This window comes from Bubalus bubalis, chromosome 6 (genome assembly GCF_019923935.1).
Source record: "Bubalus bubalis isolate 160015118507 breed Murrah chromosome 6, NDDB_SH_1, whole genome shotgun sequence".
NCBI lineage: Eukaryota > Metazoa > Chordata > Mammalia > Artiodactyla > Bovidae > Bubalus > Bubalus bubalis.
In genome coordinates, this window is record NC_059162.1 from 88,866,958 (window position 1) to 88,890,802 (window position 23,845).

Consider the following 23,845-nt stretch of genomic DNA (forward strand, 5'->3'; position numbering starts at 1 on the left):
AACTCCTGGAGTTCACCGAGACTCACGTCCATCGAGTCAGTGATGCCATCCAGCCATCTCATCCTCTGTCGTCCCCTTCTCCTCCTGCCCCCAATCCCTCCCAGCATCAGAGTCTTTTCCAATGAGTCAACTCTTCACATGAGGTGGCCAAAGTACTGGAGTTTCAGCTTTAGTATCATTCCTTCCAAAGAAATCCCAGGGCTGATCTCCTTCAGAATGGACTGGTTGGATCTCCTTGCAGTCCAAGGGACTCTCAAGAGTCTTCTCCAACACCACAGTTCAAAAGCATCAATCTTTCGGCGCTCAGCCTTCTTCACAGTCCAACTCTCACATCTATACATGACCACAGGAAAAACCGTAGCCTTGACTAGACGGTCCTATGTTGGCAAAGTAATGTCTCTGCTTTTGAATATGCTATCTAGGTTGGTCATAACTTTCCTTCCAAGGAGTAAGCGTCCTACCCGTCAAAGTCAATGGGAAAATTAGAAAAACGAAGTTGCAGAATTCTTTGTTGTTACATTGAAGTCATTGTATTATTCTATGACAGGCAACATAAGCAAGCTGTCAGCACCAAGCCTCTTCACTTTTTGCTACAGAGAGAGAGAATGATTTTAAAAGAGCACAAGTGATACTTTATACCATAATAACAGAAACAATATAATTTCCACTTATTAAGTGCTCACAACATGTTAGGTATAGTATTAGGTGCTTCACAAAATCCCTGCAGGGTGGATATCATTATCTCCATTTTAGGGATAAGGTGATTGGTGCTCAGAGAGGAAAAGTAGAGTGGCTGTATGTGTTCTCATTTCCTTGCACTAGGACCAAGGTGATCTGATAAGGATATTGTCTGGTTTGTTTGTTGCCACTCCTGCCTCATTCCATAAAAGTATTGAACACATTAATTAGCAGGAAGCCTGTGTTTCTGTGTCCACCCCTTCTGGATCCTCCTCTCACCTTGTAAGGAAATGGACTGGCTTTGAAAGTTGGCTCCATCTCTTATGAATCAGTTGAAGGGCAGGTGGATCTGAGGCTAGCGCACGGGTGAGGCAGCCCACGTGTCATTTCTCTGGGTTCACCAGAGTCATTGACGCAACCCAGGTCATTTTGGAAGCTGCTAGGATACCACACATCCACCCTCCTTTTTTCCTGGTCCCACCGTTCTGTACCTGCAAATTCCTTCTGGCAGCCATAACAATGCTTATTCTGAGAGATCAGTCTTCATCCTCTACTCTGCCTACACTGGCCGTCTGTCTCCTGGGCTTGATTGCACCCTGAGAAGGGCGGGAACCCCTGGAAGGACATGGGAGTCTCCTCCAGGCCCACAGTAAGCTAAAATATCTGATGGTTGGACTAACTTTATGGACTCTGCTAAGATCAGAAGTCAGTCTTGGCCATCTGGGTGAGGTAGTAGGGGGCAGTGGAGAGAATGCTGGTTCTGGGGTCAGATAGCCTCAGTTCAGACCCTGATTTCAGCTGAATGTCCACTGTGTGACCCTGTGCGAATTACTTTTCCTCTCTGAGCACCAATCACCTTCTCCCTAAAATGGAGATAATGATACCTGCAGGGATTTTGTGAAGATGTGAAGCACCTAATGCTATACCTAACATGTTGTAAGCACTTAATACGCGGAAATTGTGTTGATTCTGTTATTATGGTATAGAGTGTCACTTGTACTCCTTTTAAAATGATTATATCTCACTGTAGCAAAAAATTATGGTAACGTCAGTGAGTACCGCCCTGGACTTTTGCAGTGACCCATCTGTGCCACTGAATGTGGTATTCCTAAATAGATTACTAAGCTACATTTTTTAATCTCTAAGATTGGCATAACAATATATAATAATACCTAGAGCTACCTTTTATTGCCTGTTTTTTACATATGAAGGAAGGTGTTAAGTAATTTTATAGGCTGTGATTCAAATCATACTAATGGTTAACATTTACTCAATATTCATTCTATGTCAGCCACAGTTCTCTATATCTTAAATGTATAATCTCAGTCCTTAACCCAAAGAGGCAAAAGGTATTTTCTGCCCATTTTACAGATAAGGAGAGGCTTAGAGACCTTCTTAAGCTCTCCCCAGATTCCACAGATAAGAAGTGGCAGTCTGAGTTTTAACCTTGGTCTCAATCATGTTGCACACGGTTTTGATGTGGAGAAGGAAGATGTTGTAGCCCGATTTTACAACAAAGAGCTTGACTCTTAGCAGAAGCAATGGGGATGCCCTCATACTAGCAAGAAGGGGAAGCAAGACTCAAACCCATATGTGCCTGTTTCCAGCACTCTGCCCTTCCCACTGAGCACACTTGTTCCTGAGCTGTATGATGTCAGAAACCTTTAAGAATGATAAGACTATAACTACTCTAAGAACTATACCATTATTATTATTACCCCCAAATGCCTGCCTGTCTTGCTCCCTCACTGCATTCTAGTTTCTACTTACAAGTCATCTCCTTAGAGCAGTTTTCCTGACCACAACTGTAGAAGGCAGACCCCGGGAGAGCAGGGACTTCTGTTATACTCCCCTTTGCATCCTAGCACACAGCCTGACACTGAGTGGTCACTTGATACCTTTCTGCCAATCCCTTGACTCCCTGAATGCTTCTTGCCCAGGGCTCCTGACTCTTCTTTTTCACGCCTGCAGGTTATGTTGCTATGGGCGCCGTCCTCCCATCCTTCTGGGGCCAGCAGCCCCTTGTCCAACAGCAGATCGCCATGGGTGCTCAGCCGCCAGTCGCTCAGGTGATGCCGGGGGCTCAGCCCATCGCATGGGGCCAGCCGGGTCTCTTCCCTGCCGCTCAGCAGCCCTGGCCCGCCGTGGCCGGGCAGTTTCCGCCAGCCGCCTTCATGCCCACACAAACTGTTATGCCTTTGCCAGCTGCCATGTTCCAAGGTCCCCTCACCCCCCTTGCAACCGTCCCAGCCACGGGTGACTCCGCCAGGTCAAGTCCACAGACCGACAAGCCCAGGCAGAAAATGGGAAAAGAAATGTTTAAGGATTTCCAGATGGCCCAGCCTCCGCCTGTGCCCTCCCGCAAACCCGACCAGCCCTCCCTCACCTGCACCTCAGAGGCCTTCTCCAGTTACTTCAACAAAGTCGGGGTGGCACAGGATACGGATGACTGTGATGACTTTGACATCTCCCAGTTGAACTTGACACCTGTGACTTCTACCACGCCATCGACCAACTCACGTGAGTGTCCTTCTCTGGAGACATAAACCCCTGAGAACAACTGACGCCTTGTTTCTGCTGTCAGAGAAACCACCTCAGTTGCATTCAACAGGCCTCTTTGTTTATATCACTACTACTACTACTAACAATAGCCTCCCATTATTAGATGCCAATTATATGTACCTTCTCCATGCTTTTTATGCGTTATTTCCATACTCGAACAATGCTTATGGCAAGTTTTGTTAGACCTGTTTGACAGATAATGAAAGTGAGAGTCAAAGACAAAGAAAAGAGACAGAAGGGTAGAATTGAATACAAGCCTGTTATTTTTCTAGCATGTCACCCGCTTCTTCTGTTTTTATTCATTTGCTCCTTCTCCTTCGTGTGTTCATGTATGTATATCACAGCTCTGATACATAGTTTTGGGTATGGCTTATTGAACTAAAACTGAATGGAGTATGTGCATTTAAATTTTTTTAGGAACAAGGATAAAAAAATTAGAAAATTAAGATCAGAAGAAAATGCAGGCCAGAGACAGAGCAGTCGTAAAGCCTCCCACAACAGGTAGAGTAGCAGCTAGAATGTGGCTCAAAGCTTCACGTAGTCAAAGGGCAAAAAAAAATTAGTGGTTGTAGCAGAACACTCTGGACTAGGAATCCAGAGAGCAGCTTGATTACTTCTTAGTTTTATGCCAATGAGCAAGTCGTTTTATTTCTTTGTGCCTCAGTTTCCTCAACTATCTAAGGCTAAGGATCATAAAAGGCATTCAGTGGTACAGGTACTAAAACATCACAACCCTCACAGAGGAGGAGGTATTTTTATCATCATTGTTATGGCACACTCAGTAGATTTACGCAGAGTCCTGGACTGAGGTTCTAATCCTGCCTTCTCTACCCCAAGCTGTATCTTCGGGCAAGTGTGTGCTTCTGGTAACCTCCCTTGTGTCTTGGGTAGGATAAGTGAGCTGGCTTCGATAGCTGTGTGCCTTGTCCTGTTTGTGGCATTCCATGATTCTCCCCCAACTCACCTTTCTACTGCCAGCCTCTGGCAAACCAATACCGTGCAGCCAAACAGAATCCAGATACACTGGGGTACACTGATGCCAGCTTGACACTAACCCAGGAAGGTTGGTGATCCAGCTTGTGCCCTACCAGTTGATAAGGGGAAGGAAAAGGCTCATGGCACAGCGAGGTTGGCGTTTTCATTACTGTCAGATGATACGGATCACTGCTTAGCCAATACCGTGAATTGTTAAAGAATCTAAGATGTTAACACAATTAGATAATGTCACTTCAGCCAGTTCCGGGATGCTGCTCTGAAAATGAACCTCTTCTATGGGTATAAAGAGCCTACTTCTTCTCAGGCCATATGATCTACATGGTGGGGGCATCTCTATTTACTCCAACTCACAGGGTTTCAGTGAAGAATCATGAATTTAAAAAAATGAAATGCTAAAGAAATGACCACCGTGCATAAATAAGCAAGCATATTTTGAAAGCAAATGTCTCTCTTTCAAGGGGCTGGTGTGCTAGCTACATATAAAAGAGGGAAGTGTAAATTCTCTGAGGACAGGGAATATGTCTTAGTCATCCTCGTGTCGCTACACTTTTTTTGATGCTCCTGTGGTATCTGGCACATGGGAGGTATTTTGGAAGATTATAGAAAATGAAGGAAAAGGAACAAAACAAAAGCCACTTAGTAACTCCAGTGTTTCAGAGCAGGGCTTTGTATCCTTGGCACTATTGAGACTTGGGGCCAGATAATTCTTCATTGTGGGTGGTTGTCCTGTAGATTGCAGATGTTCAGCAGCATCCTTGGCATCTACCTATTGGATGCCCAGTAGTCACACCCTCTTCCCCTAGCCTTGATGACAAAAAATGACTCTTGATAATGCCAAATGTCCCTTTGGGACTAAAACTGTCCCAGATTGAGAACTACTGTTTTAGAGTATAGAGGTATTCTATAAAACCTTCTAAAGGTTAAACACTTGCATAAACAAACAGTTTTGCATCCCACTGATTACATCCAGTAAGTATGAGCAGTATACCTCTCAGTATTGGTGGCTTGGTCAGATTCTCAGCCTTTAGTAAAAAACCACATCAAACTCACTTTGGAATCCAATTTCACTAACAAATATTAAGTGTGTGCTGCATATCAAGGTGTTTTCACATAAATTATCTCTTTAAACCTACTTCCTTTTAATTAAAACAAAATCCTATGTTTTAAAGAAAATGAGTGCAGCCTATCTTTATATCCTCTGTCCGTCAGCATCACCTTTCAAATGTTTTGGGTGGAGCAGAACCAAAAGTGATCCTCAGATAGAAACAGAAAAGCGCAGTGGGACTGAGCAGTATCAGGTTTGTGCTAACTCCCCGAGCTCCTGCTTCCTCACAGTTGTGTTAACTCTGAGAAAGGCACTTCATCGCTTTGAGTGGCAGTTTCTTCATCAGAAGAAGACAGCAGGCACAACAGCACCCGCAGTGTTTATATTAGAGGGCGTGATGAATGCAAAGCGCCCAGCACCGTGTCTAGCTCATGGACACGCAGTAAAGAACGTCATTCTAAAGATGTTCGAGTTACAGAAGCAACTCACTAAGTTTTATAATCACTCACTGTCTGATGAGCAGCCAAATTTTGTAAATTCTGGGAAGTAATGGCAGGGAGACCTTATCAATGGCTTTTGAAGTTCAACTAGTAAATCAAGTCTTCTCCTCCTCCCCCTACCTTGGGGCTGAGCCAGTGAGGAGGATTTTCCATGCCAAGTTAGAAATTATGGAAAGGAAAGTGGTTTCCAGTGGCATATTTATTATAAACCTCTGGAATAAAGAAGACAAGCAAATTGTGGTAAGGTCAGGATGGAAAATGCAGATCCTTATGGAGCGAGGAAAAAAGCATCAGCTGTGAAGTTGCCTTCAGCCATGTCCATTTCCCCAGATCACTGAGACACTCTTCATTCACAAAGGTTTATCAGACACCTACTACATGCCAGGATACAAAGCCTGTTTCCACCTCTTGCCAAGTCTGAGACCTTGAGCAATTTAGCAGCCTTCACTGTCCTTATCTGTAAAATTGGAGAACCCCTACCTCAAAATGGCTTTATGAGGATCACAGATATTACCTGTGAAATTTGATGGCCTCTGATACATGGAAGGCATCCAATAAATGTCACACTGTCCTCATCTCTGTTTATTCTTACTGAAATAATTGTATGAAATTAAGAAAGAGAAAGAAAGAAAACTATAGCCCAGTGGGTCTCAACGTGAGTCTGTGGAAACATGGAGTTTCTGATTCAGCAGGTGTATTGAGGGTAGGGTCCAAGAATGTGTATTACCAACAAGTCCCCAAATGTGACTGATGCTACCAGTCCAGGGAACATCCCTTGAGGACCATTGCCTCACCCATCCCTGTGGACCAGCTCCTCCTGACTGTGAAGTATGTGAGAGGACAGGATAAATTGATAGAGAAGAGAGATTAAACTGTTCAACTGATTTGACTTGTGATGGGAAGAGGTGTCCTGGGATTTGACTCAAACATAACCAGATCCCTGGGGTTTCCGGGGGTAGAAACAGTTGCCTCTGGACGCTTAGGATGTTTTCTCTTTTTGCATGGTCTCCATGTAGCTCCAACCCCAGCCCCTAGACAGAGCTCTCCATCCAAATCATCTGCATCCCACGCCAGTGATCCGACCGCCGATGACATCTTTGAAGAGGGTTTTGAGAGTCCCAGCAAAAGTGAAGAGCAAGAAGCTGTAAGTGACCAGTGTGTTCTGAGTTGTTTTTTTTTTTGTTTGTTTGTTTGTTTTTCCATTTGAAACTTCTGTTATCTAAAATGAACAATGCATGAGGAAGCCTTTGTAGAAAAGAATGCTGACTCAGACTCATAGGTTCTAAAGGGGTAACTAAAGGGGTTTTCTTTTATGTTCAAATGAGCAGCTGAAAACTGTTATCCTTTCATTACATTGTTGCAAGTTCTCACATTTGCAGAAGTGGCATCCTCTCAATGGAGTGCTGCCTTCTTTAAAATAATGGATGATATGTGTGCATGAAAATGTACCCAGCTGTCTTATATTTTAAATTACTGAAAAGAAAAAAAAAAAGTGTTATCTTCTTGTGTTCTAGCCTGATGGGTCACAGGCCTCATCCAACAGTGATCCCTTTGGTGAGCCCAGTGGGGAGCCCAGTGGTGATAATATAAGTCCACAGGCCGGTAGCTAGATAGCACAGGTCTGGGTAGGTATCTGTCCTTTTGATCTCCCACCCTTAAGCCATCGCTCTCCCTTTTGCTTGTTCATTGCCTCTGAAGTCGCATCCCTGATGTTCGCACCATCTTCCTGGCCTGAGCGTATCCCTGACGTTTGCATCATCTCGCCTTGCCTGGTGTCTGTTTTCCACCTTGTTTATCCTCATGGATGCATGACCTTTGACATGTATTGGGAGTAGAGGTAAAGGTGAGGAGTGGGGAATGGTCATACTATTTTATTACTGATATGTTCTGAATGGGGGGGGTGGTGAGGCATGGGCAGAGCTGCTTAATGTGGAGTCAGTGTCTGAAAGCATCAACATTCTGAGATGGACACATTCTTTCTCAGTGAGATGTGGTCCAGATGCTTAGACCCCTTCAGCGGTGTGTCACAGAATTTGTCTACACTCCACAGATCTAAAAAAAGAGAAAAAAAAATCACCAACCAAACACACTTCGAGAAGGCAGACTAAGAAACAAAACAAGCAGTGCTTGAAATAAAATTGATAGAGATGTGAGATCATGGCAGCCTGTTTTGTCTGGCCAAAAGGGGCCCTGCACCCTTTCTGACGTGAAAGTGGAAGTCAGAGCTGTGAAAGTGGAATTCAGAGACGTGTGGCATTCGCTTCTGAGGCTCTGCTGTTTGCACCTGTGTGACAGCCGGTGGTTTGCCACCAAACCACTTCAGACTCCATCAGCAGCAACTTCGAGAGAGGTGTACTTACATTTACTAGAAGTGGGTTTAGGCACTTGAATTTCAATACATCTGATTTGATGGAAAGAAAGAGGGGCTGATGAAGCCAACTTTCCCAGGAGACAGAAGTACCCCCTTGTTACCCAGACGTGATTTCTAAGGTCACTCCTTGACAAATGTCTTCAATTTTCAGATGCTTTTCTAGTTTTCCATAAATGCCTAGGACCGCAAGGCCCTAACCGGCAGAGCTCCGTTTTTAGGCCTGAGTAGCATGGTCAGAACCATTTAAATGGTAAATAGTTTTCACTGTTCATAAATGGATTCTGAGGCTACCTTGGAATCAGTTGCCATTTGTGTGTAAGTTATTTTGATGGTTATTGAAAGCTCATAGAGTATTTTCAAAGTGCATTTTGTTCATAGATTTTACGATTAGAGAATCTCACATACCATGCATTCTGCCACGTTTCATTCACCTCAGTGCAGTATATAGCACACAAGAATACCATCGTGCCATGCAAACACCCAGCTAAAAATGTAGCCTTACAAAGCTTTTTGGGGGGCTTGTGATAATAGACAGAGTTGATGTTCCAGGAAAGGCAGAAGGTGGAGAAGATGGGTGGACACCTTGGGAAGATGCCCCAGCAGGTTTTCCCACCCCTTTCATAGTTCTGTTTCACATGCTTACCCTTGCCTTGAAAAATGTGATGAAGTAGGGGTGACAAGAGCCATTCGTCAGCATAACAGCCAACGTCTAATCCTAAAACTGAACTTCTAGACTACAGAGATGACGGACAGCATTTGCAGATCGATGCCTCACACCCTCCTCTTTACGAGTCTGTTCTGCTTGAGATAGTTGTGCAAGCTGTTTTGTGGGGCTTCAGCCTGCTGTGTTGTGTCTGATGCTCTGTCTAGAACCCCAGGCCAGGGCCGAGTTGTGAATGGGTGTGGCACAGTCTTGTGGGAAGAGCTCAGAATTTGGAACCTGAGTTCAAATTCTAGCTCAGCTACCTAATAGCAGGAAATCTTGGGCAAGAACCATATTTGCTGTTGCGTCTTGGTGTGCTTATCTGCTGGCAGGGCCTGGTGTATCCATTACCCCAACTGAGATGGCACGTAGAGACAGACACTCAGTACTCAGCTTAAAAATCTGGGTTCTGGAACAAGAGTGAATTCAGAACCTGGCACTAGCGCTGGTGAGCTATGTGACCCTCATGAGATGTCATAATAATTCTCTATCTTATTTAGAAAGACAAGGATAAAAATAGTCTTCCTCATGAGGTTATTGTTTGGACTAAGTGATACGTCTGGAATTCTTAACACCACGTCTGACACATGGAAAGTAGCTGAGCTGTTAGTTGCCATCAGCAACACCAACACCATCACCACCACCCCAAATTGTCATCACACGTGCTCAATAAACATGGTTCACTAGTCCCTTGGATTTTATACATTTAGCCCTTGTGTTGAATAAATTCCACCTAAGGACCCAGGCCATTGCCTGGGAGGTTTTGCTTTGTACTTTCTATTTGCAGGTAATTAATTTTCAATATGGCTTAAAAGAGCTTTGGGAGAAAAAGAAAAACCCTATTTCTTAGTTCTGTGGCTCACCATGCCCCTTAATCAGACGGGCCCCTTTTAGGGCCTCAGGGGCCAACTCTCACTTCTCCAAACAGAGCAGCCTTATCTTAAATTCACATGTAAATCATAATAAGTAGTTCTCAGCTCCAAAGGAGGGCTGGGCTGTAATCTTCAATGAAGCAGTTTCCTCCCTTTGAAAGCTTAGTCTGGCAATTTCACAATGGCCTATCAAGGGTCACATGCCAAGAGGCCAATGCCAGCCTTGCTGACACATCCCACGTAGCCTTAGCCTTGCTAAGACACCCATGTGGTGGTGGTGGTGGTGGTTCAGTCGCTAAGTCGTGTCCGACTCTTGCGACCCCATGGACTGTAGCCTGCTAGGTTCCTCTGTCCATGGGGTTCTCCAGGCAAGAATGCTGGAATGGGTTGCCATGTCCTTCTCCAGGGGATCTTCCCAACCCAGGAATCAAACCCAGGTCTCCTGCATTGCAGGCAGATTCTTTACCAACTGAGCTACAAGGGAAGCTCCCAAGACACCCATGACGGAAGTCCAAATGGGGCTTCTGGGCCTGTCCTTCAATATAGCACAAGCCACATTTGATCTTTCTGTCTCCATTCCATTCAGCCATCCACCCAACCGGAAATTTACTGGCTGCAATTTCTTAGCGCCTTTCCAGGCATTTGGAGAAAGGATACACCATGCAGGGCAAGTTACGTCCACAGCTCTATTTTCCCCTCTGCCTCCATGCAGTTGGGAAGCAGGAGTCTCAGCCTTATCACTGTTGCAACCATTATCACCAGCTGCTTTTTATTAGCAATGCCCGCACAATTCTGAGTAGGTAGGGGTGACATCTGTTGATAAGTTAAAACCATATCACACCCTTGTAAGAGGAAACAGACAGCCTCAATCATTGCAGGTGGATGCTTTGGGGCCAATCTCAAACAGCATTTCTGTTTTAGCAATAAGGGAGAATATCTTCAATTATTTCATATTTTCCCCTACCCTCCCATCTGGGAGAATCACGTGTCTGTAAAAGACTGGGTCAACAAGGGCACAAAAAAAGAACCCAAGTAATATTATAATGGCTGGTGTGGGAATGGCAGGTAATTTATACTCCACTGATGTGTTGCTGGAGCAATTTTAAGGGCGAAATGTTAGCTTTTGAGGAGATGAAAGAAAAATGAAAACATTTATTTGGTTAAATAGCTAAGTAAATAAACTGCCTATCAGACTTCCCCAGCTGTCAAGTCAAAGTAGCATCTGTAACAATGGAGAATTGTTTGGTCTGTCTCCCTTAGTAACAATAGATATTGCCATAAATAATAAGTCACTGTCATTTTTTTTTAAAGACCAATCTTCATAGTGGGAACCCAAGACACATAAAATATTACCTGATGGATTTTTTAGTGTTCAAGGGAAAGAAAAGCAGAACTTTAGATGCTTTGGGAGAGAGGTTTGGGGGAAAAAAAAAAAAAAAAAGGAGAGAGTGGAAACAGATGCCTAGAGTCAGGGGGACTTGGGTCTGAATTATAGTTCCTAAGCACATGATCTTAGGCGGGACCTTAGCTAACCCCTGGAACCCCACTTCTCACACATAGATGAAAATGAATCATGACAACAGCTCCCTCCTCAGGCTCTCCTAGGATCAGAAGATATCATGAGTATGAGAGTGCTTTATAAGCTTTGAAAGTAAAATAGCACATATTTGGCATTATTATTACTATTTTGCTTTTAAATAGAATCACATAGCAAAAAGCCTTAAAACAGAGAACCACAGAAATGGAAAATAACTACTTCTTCCATGAGCATAGTGGTGCTCTGAAGCTAGTCCAAGCCAGAGGACTTGCAGGAGATGGGAAAGCCTGGCTGAGGGCAGTGGTAGCCAGGTTAGAGACATAGGCTTGATGCCCAGGTATAGGAAAAGATGGAATCAGGAGGAGGTTAAGGCTGAAGGGAAGTGGGAAGAGAGGAAGAAGAGGCCTGCGCTAGGAGACTCCCCGGGTGCCTGCCTGTTGGGGATCAAGGTGGGGCCAGGAACTGTGCTAAGAACACAGAGCAGCAGGCTTGAGCAGAGAAAAAGGCAAGTTTACATTGGGACCAAGTGTTCTTGAGGTTCCTTTGAACTTCTAAGATCAGATGCTGGTAGACTGCTGAACATGAGACTCTGGAGGACAAAGGCCCAGGGATGGAGATTTCAGCATGATTTTCAGCCCCTAGAGTAGTGGGCAGAGCTAGAATCCACTGATCATTTACACCTGAGTTCAGCAAACACTCTGTGAACGATGTATGCTTTGCGGGCCATCCGAGTCTCTGTCACAGCTAATCTGTTCTACTGTTGTATCAGGAAAACAGCAAAAGACTGTATAAGGACTGGGTGTGGTGAGTGCCAGTAAGACTTTATTTACAGAAGAACTGGCAGTCACTAAAATGGGCTGGTGGGCTGTCCTTTGCTGAGCTGAGCTAGATCATGCTCATTGTTTCTAGAATCACCCTGCAGAAGGTAATGCAAGTAACCTTGCACTTACTACTACTAATGAGATAACTTTAAAAATCAGCAGTGTGTTTATAGCGCTTTCATTAAACATCACCTAGTTCAATCCTCAGGGAGACACTCTTAAGTATTTTTATTATTCCTGTTTCACAAATATGGCAAGTAAGGTAGAGAGGTTAATAACGTGTTGAAATCACAAGAATCACATGTAAGGAGGCTAGGATTTGACTCTAGACCCTGATTAGAGAACTTAAGAGCACTCAACCAAGACCAGGACACCTGAGTTTTAGCAGCCTCTGTTTGACTTAATTGCTTGTGATGTGAGGCATATGGCTTCATTTCTGGCCTTTGGTCTTCTCTTCAGAAAAGCAGTTACTCAGGCCCTTCTAGCTCTTACATTCTAGGACTTCTAACTTGTCCAGTGTCACCCAGCTAGAGCATGGAAGACCCAATCCTTAAAAAGTGTCTTCCAACAGCACCCTTCTCCCAGGTTGTCCTTATTCCCACCTAATGAAGGAAAGGCCAGAAGTCCCTGAAATGCAGTGACTTCTTTAGGTGTTCCAGTGACTCTCCATGTGAGATGTAGGACCCTCTCCTGACCACCAGGAGCCTACTCAGAACAGGCCCATTTGCTTTTGGCAGAGAACAGGCATCAGCAACCTCAGTGCCCTCATCTGCTACAGGACAAATTAAAAAAAAAAAGTGATGTCAACATGCAAAGCAGATTACTGGTGCCCGTCATTCGTCTTACTGGGGAAGTGCAGAGTTGATCAGAAGGAGTGTGGACCTCCTGGGAACTCAAATTGTGCCCCTGTGTTCACCAAGTGGGTTTTGGCACCGTGAGGCCCCTGGAAGCAAGTGCATTTGGCAGCAACTTCAGTCTCTAAGGTATTACCATTATATCCATCCTTTGTTTTGAAGGCTTTCCTATCCTAAAAGCCAGATTTTCAGGCTGAAAGTAGTCAGAAAACTTCGTCATTTTCCCTTTTCTTTGAATAAAAAAAGAAAGGAAGACTCCTGCCACTTGTTAAAATTCTTTATGTCATATGAGCTCATTTATTACATGTTACATGCAGGACCATGATATTGGTGTTACAAGCCCCATTATAGAGATGAAAAAACCCAGGTGAAATGCCTGCTTCAGTTCATACAGGTAGTTAGGAAGATTGCGGGAGTCTTTGTGGCTCTAAACATTTTTCATGGATTTAGATGGCACTTTGAGTTCTTTCTGCCTTAGTTTTACTCCATGGTTACCATCCCTCTTTTCATTTTGCCAAGCTAGGAAATGTAAGACCCTGCTGAGGTAGGCCCCAGTGTTGGGGCTTTAAAGACCCTGAGGCTGAAGTTGCTGCCTAAGCAGGGCGATGCTGAGGGCCTCAAGCTTTGGCTCACCTCCCAGCTGCAGTCTGACCCCCAGCTTGGCTCAGCGTGGCTCTCACTCCCCAGGCGCCCAGGATGGGGCAGAAACAGGCTTGCTCAGTAACCAGATTGCATGGCGCGTGACCTCACGTCCAAGACCACCTTTCTCAGCATGCCGCGTCTTCTCCCCACTCATCATCTGTTTTGGACCAACCTTTGCTTAACGTGGCCAAGCTTCCCCAAAACAAACACAGTAAATTTAAAGTGAAGTCATAAGCACAATTGAAGTGGCTTTCCAAAGGGGCTCATGAAAATGTGGGATTGAAAACTATGTACCTTTGTACTTCAAGCCAAATGGCTGGGAAGAGGTAGGGAGGGGAATATGCACGGAAAGGGGAGTCCAGACCCTGGGCTGCCCTCCTGGCTCTCCACTGTTTCCTGTGGACTTTTGGTAAAACACCCCTCACATCCGGAGGCCTTCATTTCTTCCTGCCGGAAAGGAACTGTCAGACTGAGAACCCTTCTTGCTTTGACATTTTACAAAAGGGATCACATGGCAGTGGAGAGGACAGTGGGCTTAGGAAAGACCTGGGTGTGTTTACATGAAACGCTCGAGAAAACAAATCTAACCTACAGTGGTCAAAAGCAGATCAGTGTGGCCACAGTGGAACGAGGGGCTGACTGAGCAGGACATGGGGGAAGTTTGTAGGGTGAGGAAATGCTCTACAGCTTGATGGCTCTGGGGAGGCCCAGATAAGTGTATGTATTTGTCACAGTTTATGAAACTGTACACTTAAAATGGGAACATTTCATTGCATGCAAATTACACCTCAGTGAAGTTGATTTAAAAATAAGAAATAGGTAAATTCATAGAGATGGAAAAGTAGATGAGAGACTAGTTACTAGGAGTTAGGGGTCAAGGGGACTAGGAAGTCACTGCTTAATGGGTCTATTTGGGGTAAAGAAAGAGATTTAATAATGAATGTCTGTGAATTATATGCTTAAAAATGATCAAAATGGCAAATGCTTTGCTCCAAATATTTTACTGCAATAAAAAAACTAAAAATATAACAAAGGTGATTATATCCCCTTTCTGCCCTGTGCTGGCTGAGTGACCTTGGGCCAGTCACCAAACTCTAGGGAGCCCTGCTGCTTCCCCATAAAATGAGCTAGGAACACCCAGGGTACAGACTCTGTGATGTCCAAACGAGACCATGGCTGTGATCAAGGAAAGCCCTCTATAGACTCTAATTTGGTTTCTGTAAATATATTGTCTATTAATACTCTTCATTCTGTGATTCTACTTGGTTGTTCGGCATGAGCTCATACCTCATACTTAAAGATGTCTGCAGACACACGGAAGTCTCTACTATCCACAGGGCCCTGCAGCCAAGCCCTTTAAATGTACTCTGCATTCTTTCCACATAATTTCCCGGGACAGATCCTGTGCCATTATTAGGTCTCTTAACAGCCCAGTTACGATATGAAGAAGTGTCAATGAAGGAGATGGAATTATTAAAGCCACCTACCGGTGATTTTTAGGCTGAAAACCATCTTCTATAAAGGAAGGATAGAATCACTCACCCAGATAGAAGAAGCCTTACCGTTTTGGGAGTAATTTCTCTGTGCCAGACTGTGTGCTCAATGTGTGTTTTCTCCTTCAATCCTCAGTGAGGACTTCTAGCCTCATTTTACAGATGAGAAAACCGATACCCAGAAGGGTTAAGCAACCTGCATGGAGTTGTAAGGTTACTAAGTAGGTGACAGTGGAAAGAGAACATCACATGACAGCCAGGAGCCAGCACAGCCCTCACAGCTGGGCACTTGGTGTTCTATTGCATGTAAACAGTTTCACAGATGAGCGTCAGACAAGGCACCGTGGTGGGTCAAGGCCCATTCAAGACCACTCAGTAGCCATGGCTGCCCTGAACATCGTCCAAGCTCCAAAAATGACCAAACATTATTCGTTCCTGGCCTTAGTCTTACTCTGTGCGTCCTGCCTCCCAGGTAAGAATTATTAAGATAATCATGCTTCCTGAAAGCACCTAACCAAGAGAGAAACCTTACTTTCTGGACCCTCCCCCTAAACATCTAATATGTTTAAGCTTAATCCCATAGGAAGCCCTTTCTAATCACTTCTTCCAGACTTGCCCTTGGTTCCCCTCATTGCAATGAGCAATAAATCAAACTTGCTCAAGTGCAGGTGTGTTCCCACAGTGCCTGTGTACCTCAGGCAGTTGGTAGTAAGAATACCAGCCTGGATCTGCCCGATTTCACATCAGTGTGCATATACTCTTTCACTGCATCTCCCAGAACATAGGGTATTCAACTTACGTCAAAGGCTAGAGAGTTGATTTGTTTTCATCTTTACTGCATGGTTGCTATCTACTTTGTTGTCCTCTAGAAACAAAGGTTATTAATATGCCAGATTCACAAGTGAGCTTATTAAGGTTCATAAGTATTTGCCCACTCCTAGTAAGAGAAGGCAACGGCACCCCACTCCAGTACCCTCGCCTGGAAAATCCCATGGATGGAGGAGGCTGGTGGGCTACAGTCCATGGGGTCGCTAAGAGTCGACACGACTGAGCGACTTCACTTTCACTTTTCACTTTCATGCATTGGAGAAGGAAATGACAACCCACTCCAGTGTTCTTGCCTGGAGAATCCCAGGGACAGGGGAGCCTGGTGGGCTGCCGTCTATGGGGTCGCACAGAGTCGGACACGACTGAAGCGACTTAGCAGCAGCAGCAGCAGTAAGAGAAGCAACTTTCCATTTACTCATTTACATCCTCACGCTCTATGTTGTAAGTAGGTGTGCCTGCCAGGTTCCAAGCTTGTGCTCAGAATATGGGACACTGACGTGCAAGGTACAGCAGAGCTCACTGTGTAGACAGCACTAGGAGGAAATGTGATGGCAGTGTAGACGTGGGTCTCTGCAGGGTACTGCTGGAGTCCAGGAGCAGAGTGGTCTGCATCACCTGCACAGTCCAAGAAGCCCTTCTATTTGGGCTAGCTCCAAAAGTATGAACCTATAGGTGCGGGACAAGGAGAGGTCCCAAAAGTGGAAGAAACTGTCTAAGCAGAGTCTCAGGGGTGGGGAATCTTATCATGTCAGGGGGACGAGGGGCTTCACTGGTGGCTCAGACGGGTAAAGAATCTGCCTACAATGCAGGAGACCCAGGTTTGGTCCCTGGGTTGGGAAGATCCCCTGGAGAAGGGAATGGCAACCGACTGCAGTATTCTTACCTGGAAAATTCCATGGACAGAGGAGCCTGGCGGGCTACAGTGCAAGGGGTGGCAAAGAGTTGGACACAACTGAGAGACTAACACTTTGACTTTCAAAGGGACCAGAAGAACAGAGCGGAAGTGTGACCTAAAAGAGAGTGGAAGTAGATGAAGCCAATGGGAAAGGGAGCCACATTGGAAGGGCCTCATGGGTCATTCTGGGGGGGCGGGAGGGTGTCTGCATTATCCCTGGGGACTTAAGGAGCCTGGAGGGTTGTTTCAATCAGGAAACTGGTATGACCAAATCCTTTGCAGAAAGATCATTCCGACAGAAGCATGAAGAATTTTTTTTTGTTTTTAAAGCATGATATATGTGACCAGAAGGGTGACTTTTGATTCATGGTCTGGAAAGGGGCATTTATTAGTTCTAATGGTCATTGAGACTAATAGGTCTTATGTGCCCAGTGAAGGAACTTTGACCTTAACCCTGTGGGTAATGAGGAGACTTTGAAGGATTTGAAGCAGGGCAGAGAGATATGGTCAGATCTGACAAAAGATAACAACAGATATCAAAAATGTGCTGTGTTAATGTGTGATTCCATTTAGGCTTTTTGGAATGTCAAAAAATAGCCTAAAGACCCCATGGTGACCTTGCCAGAAGTCAGGTCAGAAATTTCTGGATCAAATGATTTCTTAGTTCCCCTCTAGCTCTTGACAGTCTTAAGATTCTGTAACAAGGAAGGTAAAGCTATTTCCAAAACGTATAATGCATCAGAGTGTCAGACTTTGGGATTATCTGCTGCTTGGGGTTTTCCACACCAGTGCTCCCCTTCATTAGTGGGGATAATTGAGAGTTGACTGCAGTCGTTACCGCTGTTGTGATGGGTATTTGAAGCTAAACTCCGGCAAGCAGGAGATGTGTGAATATTTATCTCAGCTGCAGAAACTTAATGCAGTGTGGCATTAATTACCCTGTCTGAGCCTGCTGTCTTCTTCTGTTTTTAGGTGTCATTCTCAGTTGAATAAATTAGTTTCCAAAATTAGAATAAAGCAAATGGTAGGGTGAGATCAAGCAGCCTGACTTCTTAGGGCATCCAAAAAGCCGAGTGAGCTGAGAAAGTCTACCCAGGAAAGAGGAAGCTGCATTCTTGTGGCCCAGCATAGCACAAGGCGATGTTGTTTCCCGCTAGTGGTACTTTATCCCTCTGCCTTTGCTCCACTCACTCCACCCCCAGAACACAAACACACAGAAAATTCCATGGTTAGCCTTACCACAAGTATCTGAAACATTTCAAGACATTGGCAGAGAATAAATTAGGTGCTTAATAAATCATCTTGCTATAGCTTTTGCTCAGGATTTGATGCTGAGAGAATAAAGCCAGGGGAGAGTGTGTTTAGGGCAAAGGGATCAGAACAGTGAAAAAAGTAGAAACTGTATCCTAGACATTCACATTCATTCAACAGACCTTCATTGAGCACCCACTATGCTAATTCTGTGTGTAAAATGGCAGACAGAATGCACAGGTGGTAACTCAGAAGTCGGGCATGGAAGAATAAGCTTTCCTACTGTATGTCATCAGATATTTGGAAGAAGTATTACACTTTTTTTTTAACCTTTTCAAGGACAGTATGAAGTCCCATGGTTGGAAACCATGCAGGTTTCCAATTGACACACTGTTCTATTACACGACTGGGTGCCTCCAGGAGTAGGAAGCTCCTTGTTCCTGGAAGAATACAGAGATGATGAGCTCTAGAAGAAAATATGCTGGACTTGATCTCAGGAGTCCTGGATTCTATTTACAGCCCGGTTACTAAGTAATCTTGTGATTCTGGGGAAGCAAAAGCTCTCTTCATTGGGCTTCACATTCCATCTTCTTGCCCATCCCCACTTTACAATAAAAGCAAGCAGTACAACATATTAAATCTATGAGAGGCAGCACAATGACTTTGAGTTCACACAACCTCTTTGATTTTCAGTTTTTACCTGCAAAATGAAGATGGAAAGAATAAAAGCCACTCCTGGGATGGTTAGGCAGATAAAATATTGGGATGGCCAAGAAGTTCACTCAAGTTTCTCATAAGATGTTACAGATGAATTTTTTGGCCAACCCAATAAGACATAAAGGTGTTTTATATAAATTCCAAAACACTCTACAACACCATAGCTGGAAGACTTTTTGCTTGTTTGTTGTGGGGTTTGTTGTTGTTGTTATTTAATGGCAGCTATTGTAATAAATGAGAAAAAGCACTGGAACTTACTTTTAAGTCTCAAGTCCCATGTGACTTACTAGCCATGTGACCATGGTCAAATTATTTAACTTCTCTGTGCTTGGTTTCTCATTTGCAAAAGAGATAAATCACTGCCTTAATCACTACATTCAGAAGACAATGTACTTGAAAATATGTAGCGTGGTGTCAGACACATGGTAGAGCTACAGAATGCCAGTTCCATCTGTTGGCTCAAGAAAATAAGCAGTTGAAAAGGATCTATACCCACATAGCAGGAGGCAGGCTAATATACAGAATATGGTGGAATTAAGATGTCATTGTGTCCATTTAATTCCGGTACAAATATCCGAGAGTGACAGCATGCAAGTCAGCTTTACCAGAAGGGACTGTGCATGCTTCAGACCAATATATTGACCTGATCTGCTTGGCCACTGCACCCTGGTCCATTTCAGTATGAACTGAAGTCTGAAGTGACTTCAACGAGGCCAAACGCCATTTTCCATCTGCATTTGGATTGAATTTTTGCTGTGTCATATATTGGTGAAAACCTTGTGTATATCTTAGGACAGCCCCAGAGTTGCAGGCAAGTGACTGACCAAACCTGAAACTGCAGCAGGAGTGGATGGAAACAAGCCCTAGAAGCTTTTAACTAAGAGCTAATGGCGTGATTGCTGTTCTCTTGCTCTAAAGCACGCCCAGTCATCGCTGCTTGCGGAAACCAAAGAGCAGTTTGAGACAGAATTTCAGCATCTCGAGTGGACATTCATAAAACTGTCTTGGAAAAGCGTTCGCTTGATGTATGATCGTTATTACTATGTTCTGAAGATCCTTTTCAACTGCTTATTTTCTTGAACATTCCTGCCAAACACTATGCTAGAGGCTTTATATATATTCTCTCTAATTCTCACAAGAACCCTGTACGGTAAATGGTAGTATTCCCATTTCATGGTTGGGGAAACGAAGGCTCGGAAAGTAAAAGTGTCTTGTCCATATCACACAGCTGGTCCAGCTCTGTCTGCTAGACCCTGTGATTTCCCTAACAGGCTCAGCTTGAAAACCAAGGGCACAACTGGGTGAGTTGTTCTTCTTAAGGATAAAAAAGGATGCCAAAATGATATGCACCATGACTGAATAATCCCAAAATAACCTAAGGTCATTCATCATAAACTGTCATCTTTCTGTTCTAATTCCAAACCCTCCTTCCCAAGCTGTCTCAGAAAACCCTATCGGGAAAAGAGCGGGTCTCATTTTGTCCCTCTGTCCATAGGAGCCGGAGCCTCTCTATGCGCAGATCAACAGATGTAAGAAATAGCATCAGTGCGGGCTTGTGGCGGGTGCTTCAAGACTGGCATGGAAATCAGCATCGCGACAGGCTCTCTTGTATTTTTTCACCTCACGTCATCCCATGAAGAAATTCACGATTGCCCAATGCAACTCCTTTGGAAGAGGGAACTAAGAGGTTTTGGCAACCACTGGCAGAGGTCTATGGCAGCACAAAAACAAACACACCGAAGTATAAAAAACCATACCCAGCATCAAATCACAAATCAAGCAAGTGCTCACCCAACAAATGTTCCAGGCTCTCTTAGTGTGGGTTTAAGATGACCCAGTATGTGAAACCCTAATTCTCTTTATTTCTCAACCTGCTGACCACTGTAAAGACATCTGATTTGGAGTGACAGGCCTCAGAGAGGTACATCAGGGTTGGCACTGACGTCATTTAGGCGAATGTAAGGTCTCTGTCACCACAAGAGGCTCATTCGTATGCCTTTTCCCATAGGATGGTATGATTACAACGCTCCACAAGGCCTGGTCTGCCATTTTTTCCCCTTTCCTTTCTTTGTCATGTTTGAAGTTAATGAGTGTACAAATTTTTGTATTGCTTTTGACTTTTTTTTAGATATTGATTAAGAAATTCAATTGGGAAAAAAGAAAAAACCCTATATGAAATGAATTCACTTGAAATCATCACAAGACAAATAAGTGGCTGATGATTCTTTTTGATTAAGAATGTTGCCAAAACAACCCCTTTAAGCTCTTCTGCATCCTGGTGAAGAAAGACAGATTGTGGTTTAACCTTCACTCTGTGAGTAGGAAAGGACATCGAATCCCATTGATGAGAAAGATGAAAAGTACATCTGATTTCCTCAGAAGCTCTAAACTCTTTAAGTCCAATAAAATGAGATTTTTTATTTTTCCGATATCTTGCTGCTGTGATGCTATGCAGACAAGTGTCTTCTCCATGTGCCATTTCAAAGAAAAGTCATTTGCCAAATACTTCTGGTACAATCCTGGTAATGTGGTTTGGGATTTTAAAAAATCGACTTGCTAATGGAACAGTGCTGACATGAATATTCAGAGTAACAAACTGATTCTGTGGTCACAATGGTTCATCTCTATCTCTTTTTGTACATCAGAAAATTCAAATGGGATTTTTATTTTATAACTTAAAAAAAAAAAACCTTACCATTAAACTCTTTAAATATTTAAGGGAAATGGCTTTAAGGAGTTCTAATGAAAAAAAAAAAAATTGCCCGTTTGTGTTTTTTTTTTTTTTTGTAAATATAAATGTTAATGAAAATGCTTTTTTAATAATGCCATTACACTGTAGAGAAGGTAGCAGATTGAGTGCAGAATGTGACAAACTTGATGGGTGGGTCTCACTTTCCAGAAACTACTCTGGAGCATATGGTAGGAAGTTGGAGTTCAGGGACAACTGGCAGGAACAGTCAGCCAATCAGCAGCTAGTGATCAGGAAGGGAGCACGTGACTCCAGCCTCTCATCTAAGTCTTTCTGCGAGAGTACGACCCTCTGTGTAAAACAAGAAACAGACAGTTCACGCTCTGAAGGCCTGTCCTTCAGATTCTGAAACTCCCTCCCACATGTCCACTCCCACTGACCCTGTAGACATCACTGGACTGTTTGTACGTGAAACAGAAGAATTTAAGCTTCCTTTTTTTACATTTATGAGACAAAAAGTGCAGTGTTTGGTTCGTATGTTTAGCACATGATTTTCATAAAGAATCTATATATTTTTGCCCTACAGAGAATATTGTTCTACAGGTCAACTGTGTTTTCCTGATGTTCCTATGCAGTTACAGTATGTTGAATTGAATGGTTTAACACTAAGAAGAAAACTTAAAGCATCATGGGATGAATTGGATTGGGGGTGGGGGTGATTATCCTTACTTGGTTTTAAAATTTGAAAGTAGAATTTACCTTGATATGATTGACTGCCATCAGCCTGTGTACTTTGATACTTTGTATCAACAGAAACTAAAATGATTTGGAAGAAGGTATACTTGGTGACCAAGGGAAAATTTGAGAAGTCAAGGTAATTGTTACTGTTTGAAGCCCATGCTTTACACCGTCAGGTCACTGGAATCTAACTGTTTTCCAGTTAACTGGCAAATGCCCATTGCAGAATAGATGGACATGGAAGGTCCGAAGAACTCGAGAGCTGGAAAGGGCCATTAGCTTCCTCTGTAGCTGTCACATTGTGGTTGACACGACTTCTCCAGGAACGTGCGTACGTTGGATGTGCTGATCCTTCCATGTGAAGGGGAAAATGGGAAAGGTGTGATAACCATGAGAGTTGTCCTGAGACCAGTTCAGTTGCGTTTTCTGGGGATTTGATGAGACAGGCAGTTCCCCCAGGGAAGTAACTTAAATTGCTCTGTTGTCCGTGATTCGGATTCTGGACCAGTGGTGCTATCTTCTCCCTCAATGCGGCTGTCTTGAGTTTGTCTTGCAGTATCACACCCTTCCACTGATTCTGCGGGTTGCTTCTGACACACTCAAAGTGAACTCCGGCCGATGGGGCTGTTTGAGGTACACCCTCTGGAGCTCGTCGCGTAGTGGAAAGTGACAGCCCAGTGGATTTGTCATCATTCGCTGAGTGTGGGTGAAAATGGAGCTGGCTCTGAACCTAAAGAAAATGGCCCCTGTGATACACTAAAGTGAGGGAAATAAAGTCAAGATTTTAAACTGCCATCCATGTTATCATTGGCTGAATTCTGCTGTCTAATAAGCACTGTTTGGGGAACTCAGAACCACCGTATCCTATCCCAGGAAAACAGTGAGATTTCCAAGTAAGAGCCGAGGTGCAGATACCAAAAGGCAATGGGGAGTGTGCACAGTTCCAGTTAGACTGATAGAAAATCCACGTGTACAACTGTTAATTCTTCATCCTTCACTAGCACGAAATTTGTCACTTTAAATTTTGAAACCAGGGAAACACCACCTGTCATTCTGTTCCCATTCCCCATAGCTCTCTTTACATGCCGTGAGACTTTTTTGATAATTCGTACTCATCCCTGTGTCTACTGAATCCCCATTATGTAATGTTCTGGGCACCTTCTTTAAAAAAAAAAAAAAAAATGTTTACTCTGTGGGTTTGGTTCATTTCAATTTCTGTGTTCTGACACATATTTTTTTAATAAAGATGAGAAAGAGAAAATGACTGTTGCAGTACATTTCTAGACCTACTTTAACTTTACCTCAGATGACAGTTTGTTAACATATATGGACACATTATTTTTAACTTTATGTACAATGCATTCAACAGAACAGCAAAATTTTTAGAAATTTTCCATTAATTTCTGTAACACACCATGTAAAACTGTTACAAATAAACATGTTTGAGAACAACACCTTAGCCTGGTTTTATTCCATAAGCTTCTACTGGAGATTCAGGTTGAGGAATTGGAAGAAGAAACTGCTTCTCTCGAGACTTCCATTGGACCAGGTGAAGGCCTGTTTTCCTGGCACAGGACCAGAAAAAGAAAGCTCCATTGAGGAGTTAGCTCAGTTTGTCTTCAGTTCAATTCAGGTACTGGCTCTGCTTGGAAA

At 43.7% G+C, this 23,845-nt stretch overlaps 1 protein-coding gene and 1 long non-coding RNA gene across 30 annotated transcripts in view; one reads left to right on the forward strand and one right to left on the reverse strand.

Annotated features, from left to right (window-relative positions):
• DAB1 (DAB adaptor protein 1) overlaps nt 1-23,644 on the forward strand; it is a 1,348,091-nt gene extending 1,324,447 nt beyond the window's left edge. For 24 of the 29 annotated variants that reach the window (XM_044944948.2, XM_044944944.2, XM_044944967.2 and 21 more), the window contains 5 exons: nt 2,650-3,198; nt 6,798-6,925; nt 7,296-7,335; nt 7,480-7,624; nt 20,261-23,644. In XM_044944948.2, coding sequence (XP_044800883.1) covers nt 2,650-3,198; nt 6,798-6,925; nt 7,296-7,335; nt 7,480-7,616 — 854 coding nt within the window. In that variant the 3' untranslated portion in view covers nt 7,617-7,624; nt 20,261-23,644. Of the gene's footprint in view, nt 1-2,649; nt 3,199-6,797; nt 6,926-7,295; nt 7,407-7,479; nt 7,625-20,260 lie in introns of those variants that run through there. The other 5 variants (XM_044944959.2, XM_044944965.2, XM_044944966.2 and 2 more) reach the window with 3 other exon arrangements.
• LOC112585810 lies at nt 7,631-15,275 on the reverse strand. The gene is made up of 3 exons (XR_003110390.3): nt 15,144-15,275; nt 13,573-13,773; nt 7,631-7,833 (listed from the first exon to the last, which is right to left on the reverse strand). It is a non-coding gene; the product is annotated as an uncharacterized LOC112585810 (long non-coding RNA).
• Nucleotides 23,645-23,845: the final 201 nt, after the last annotated feature.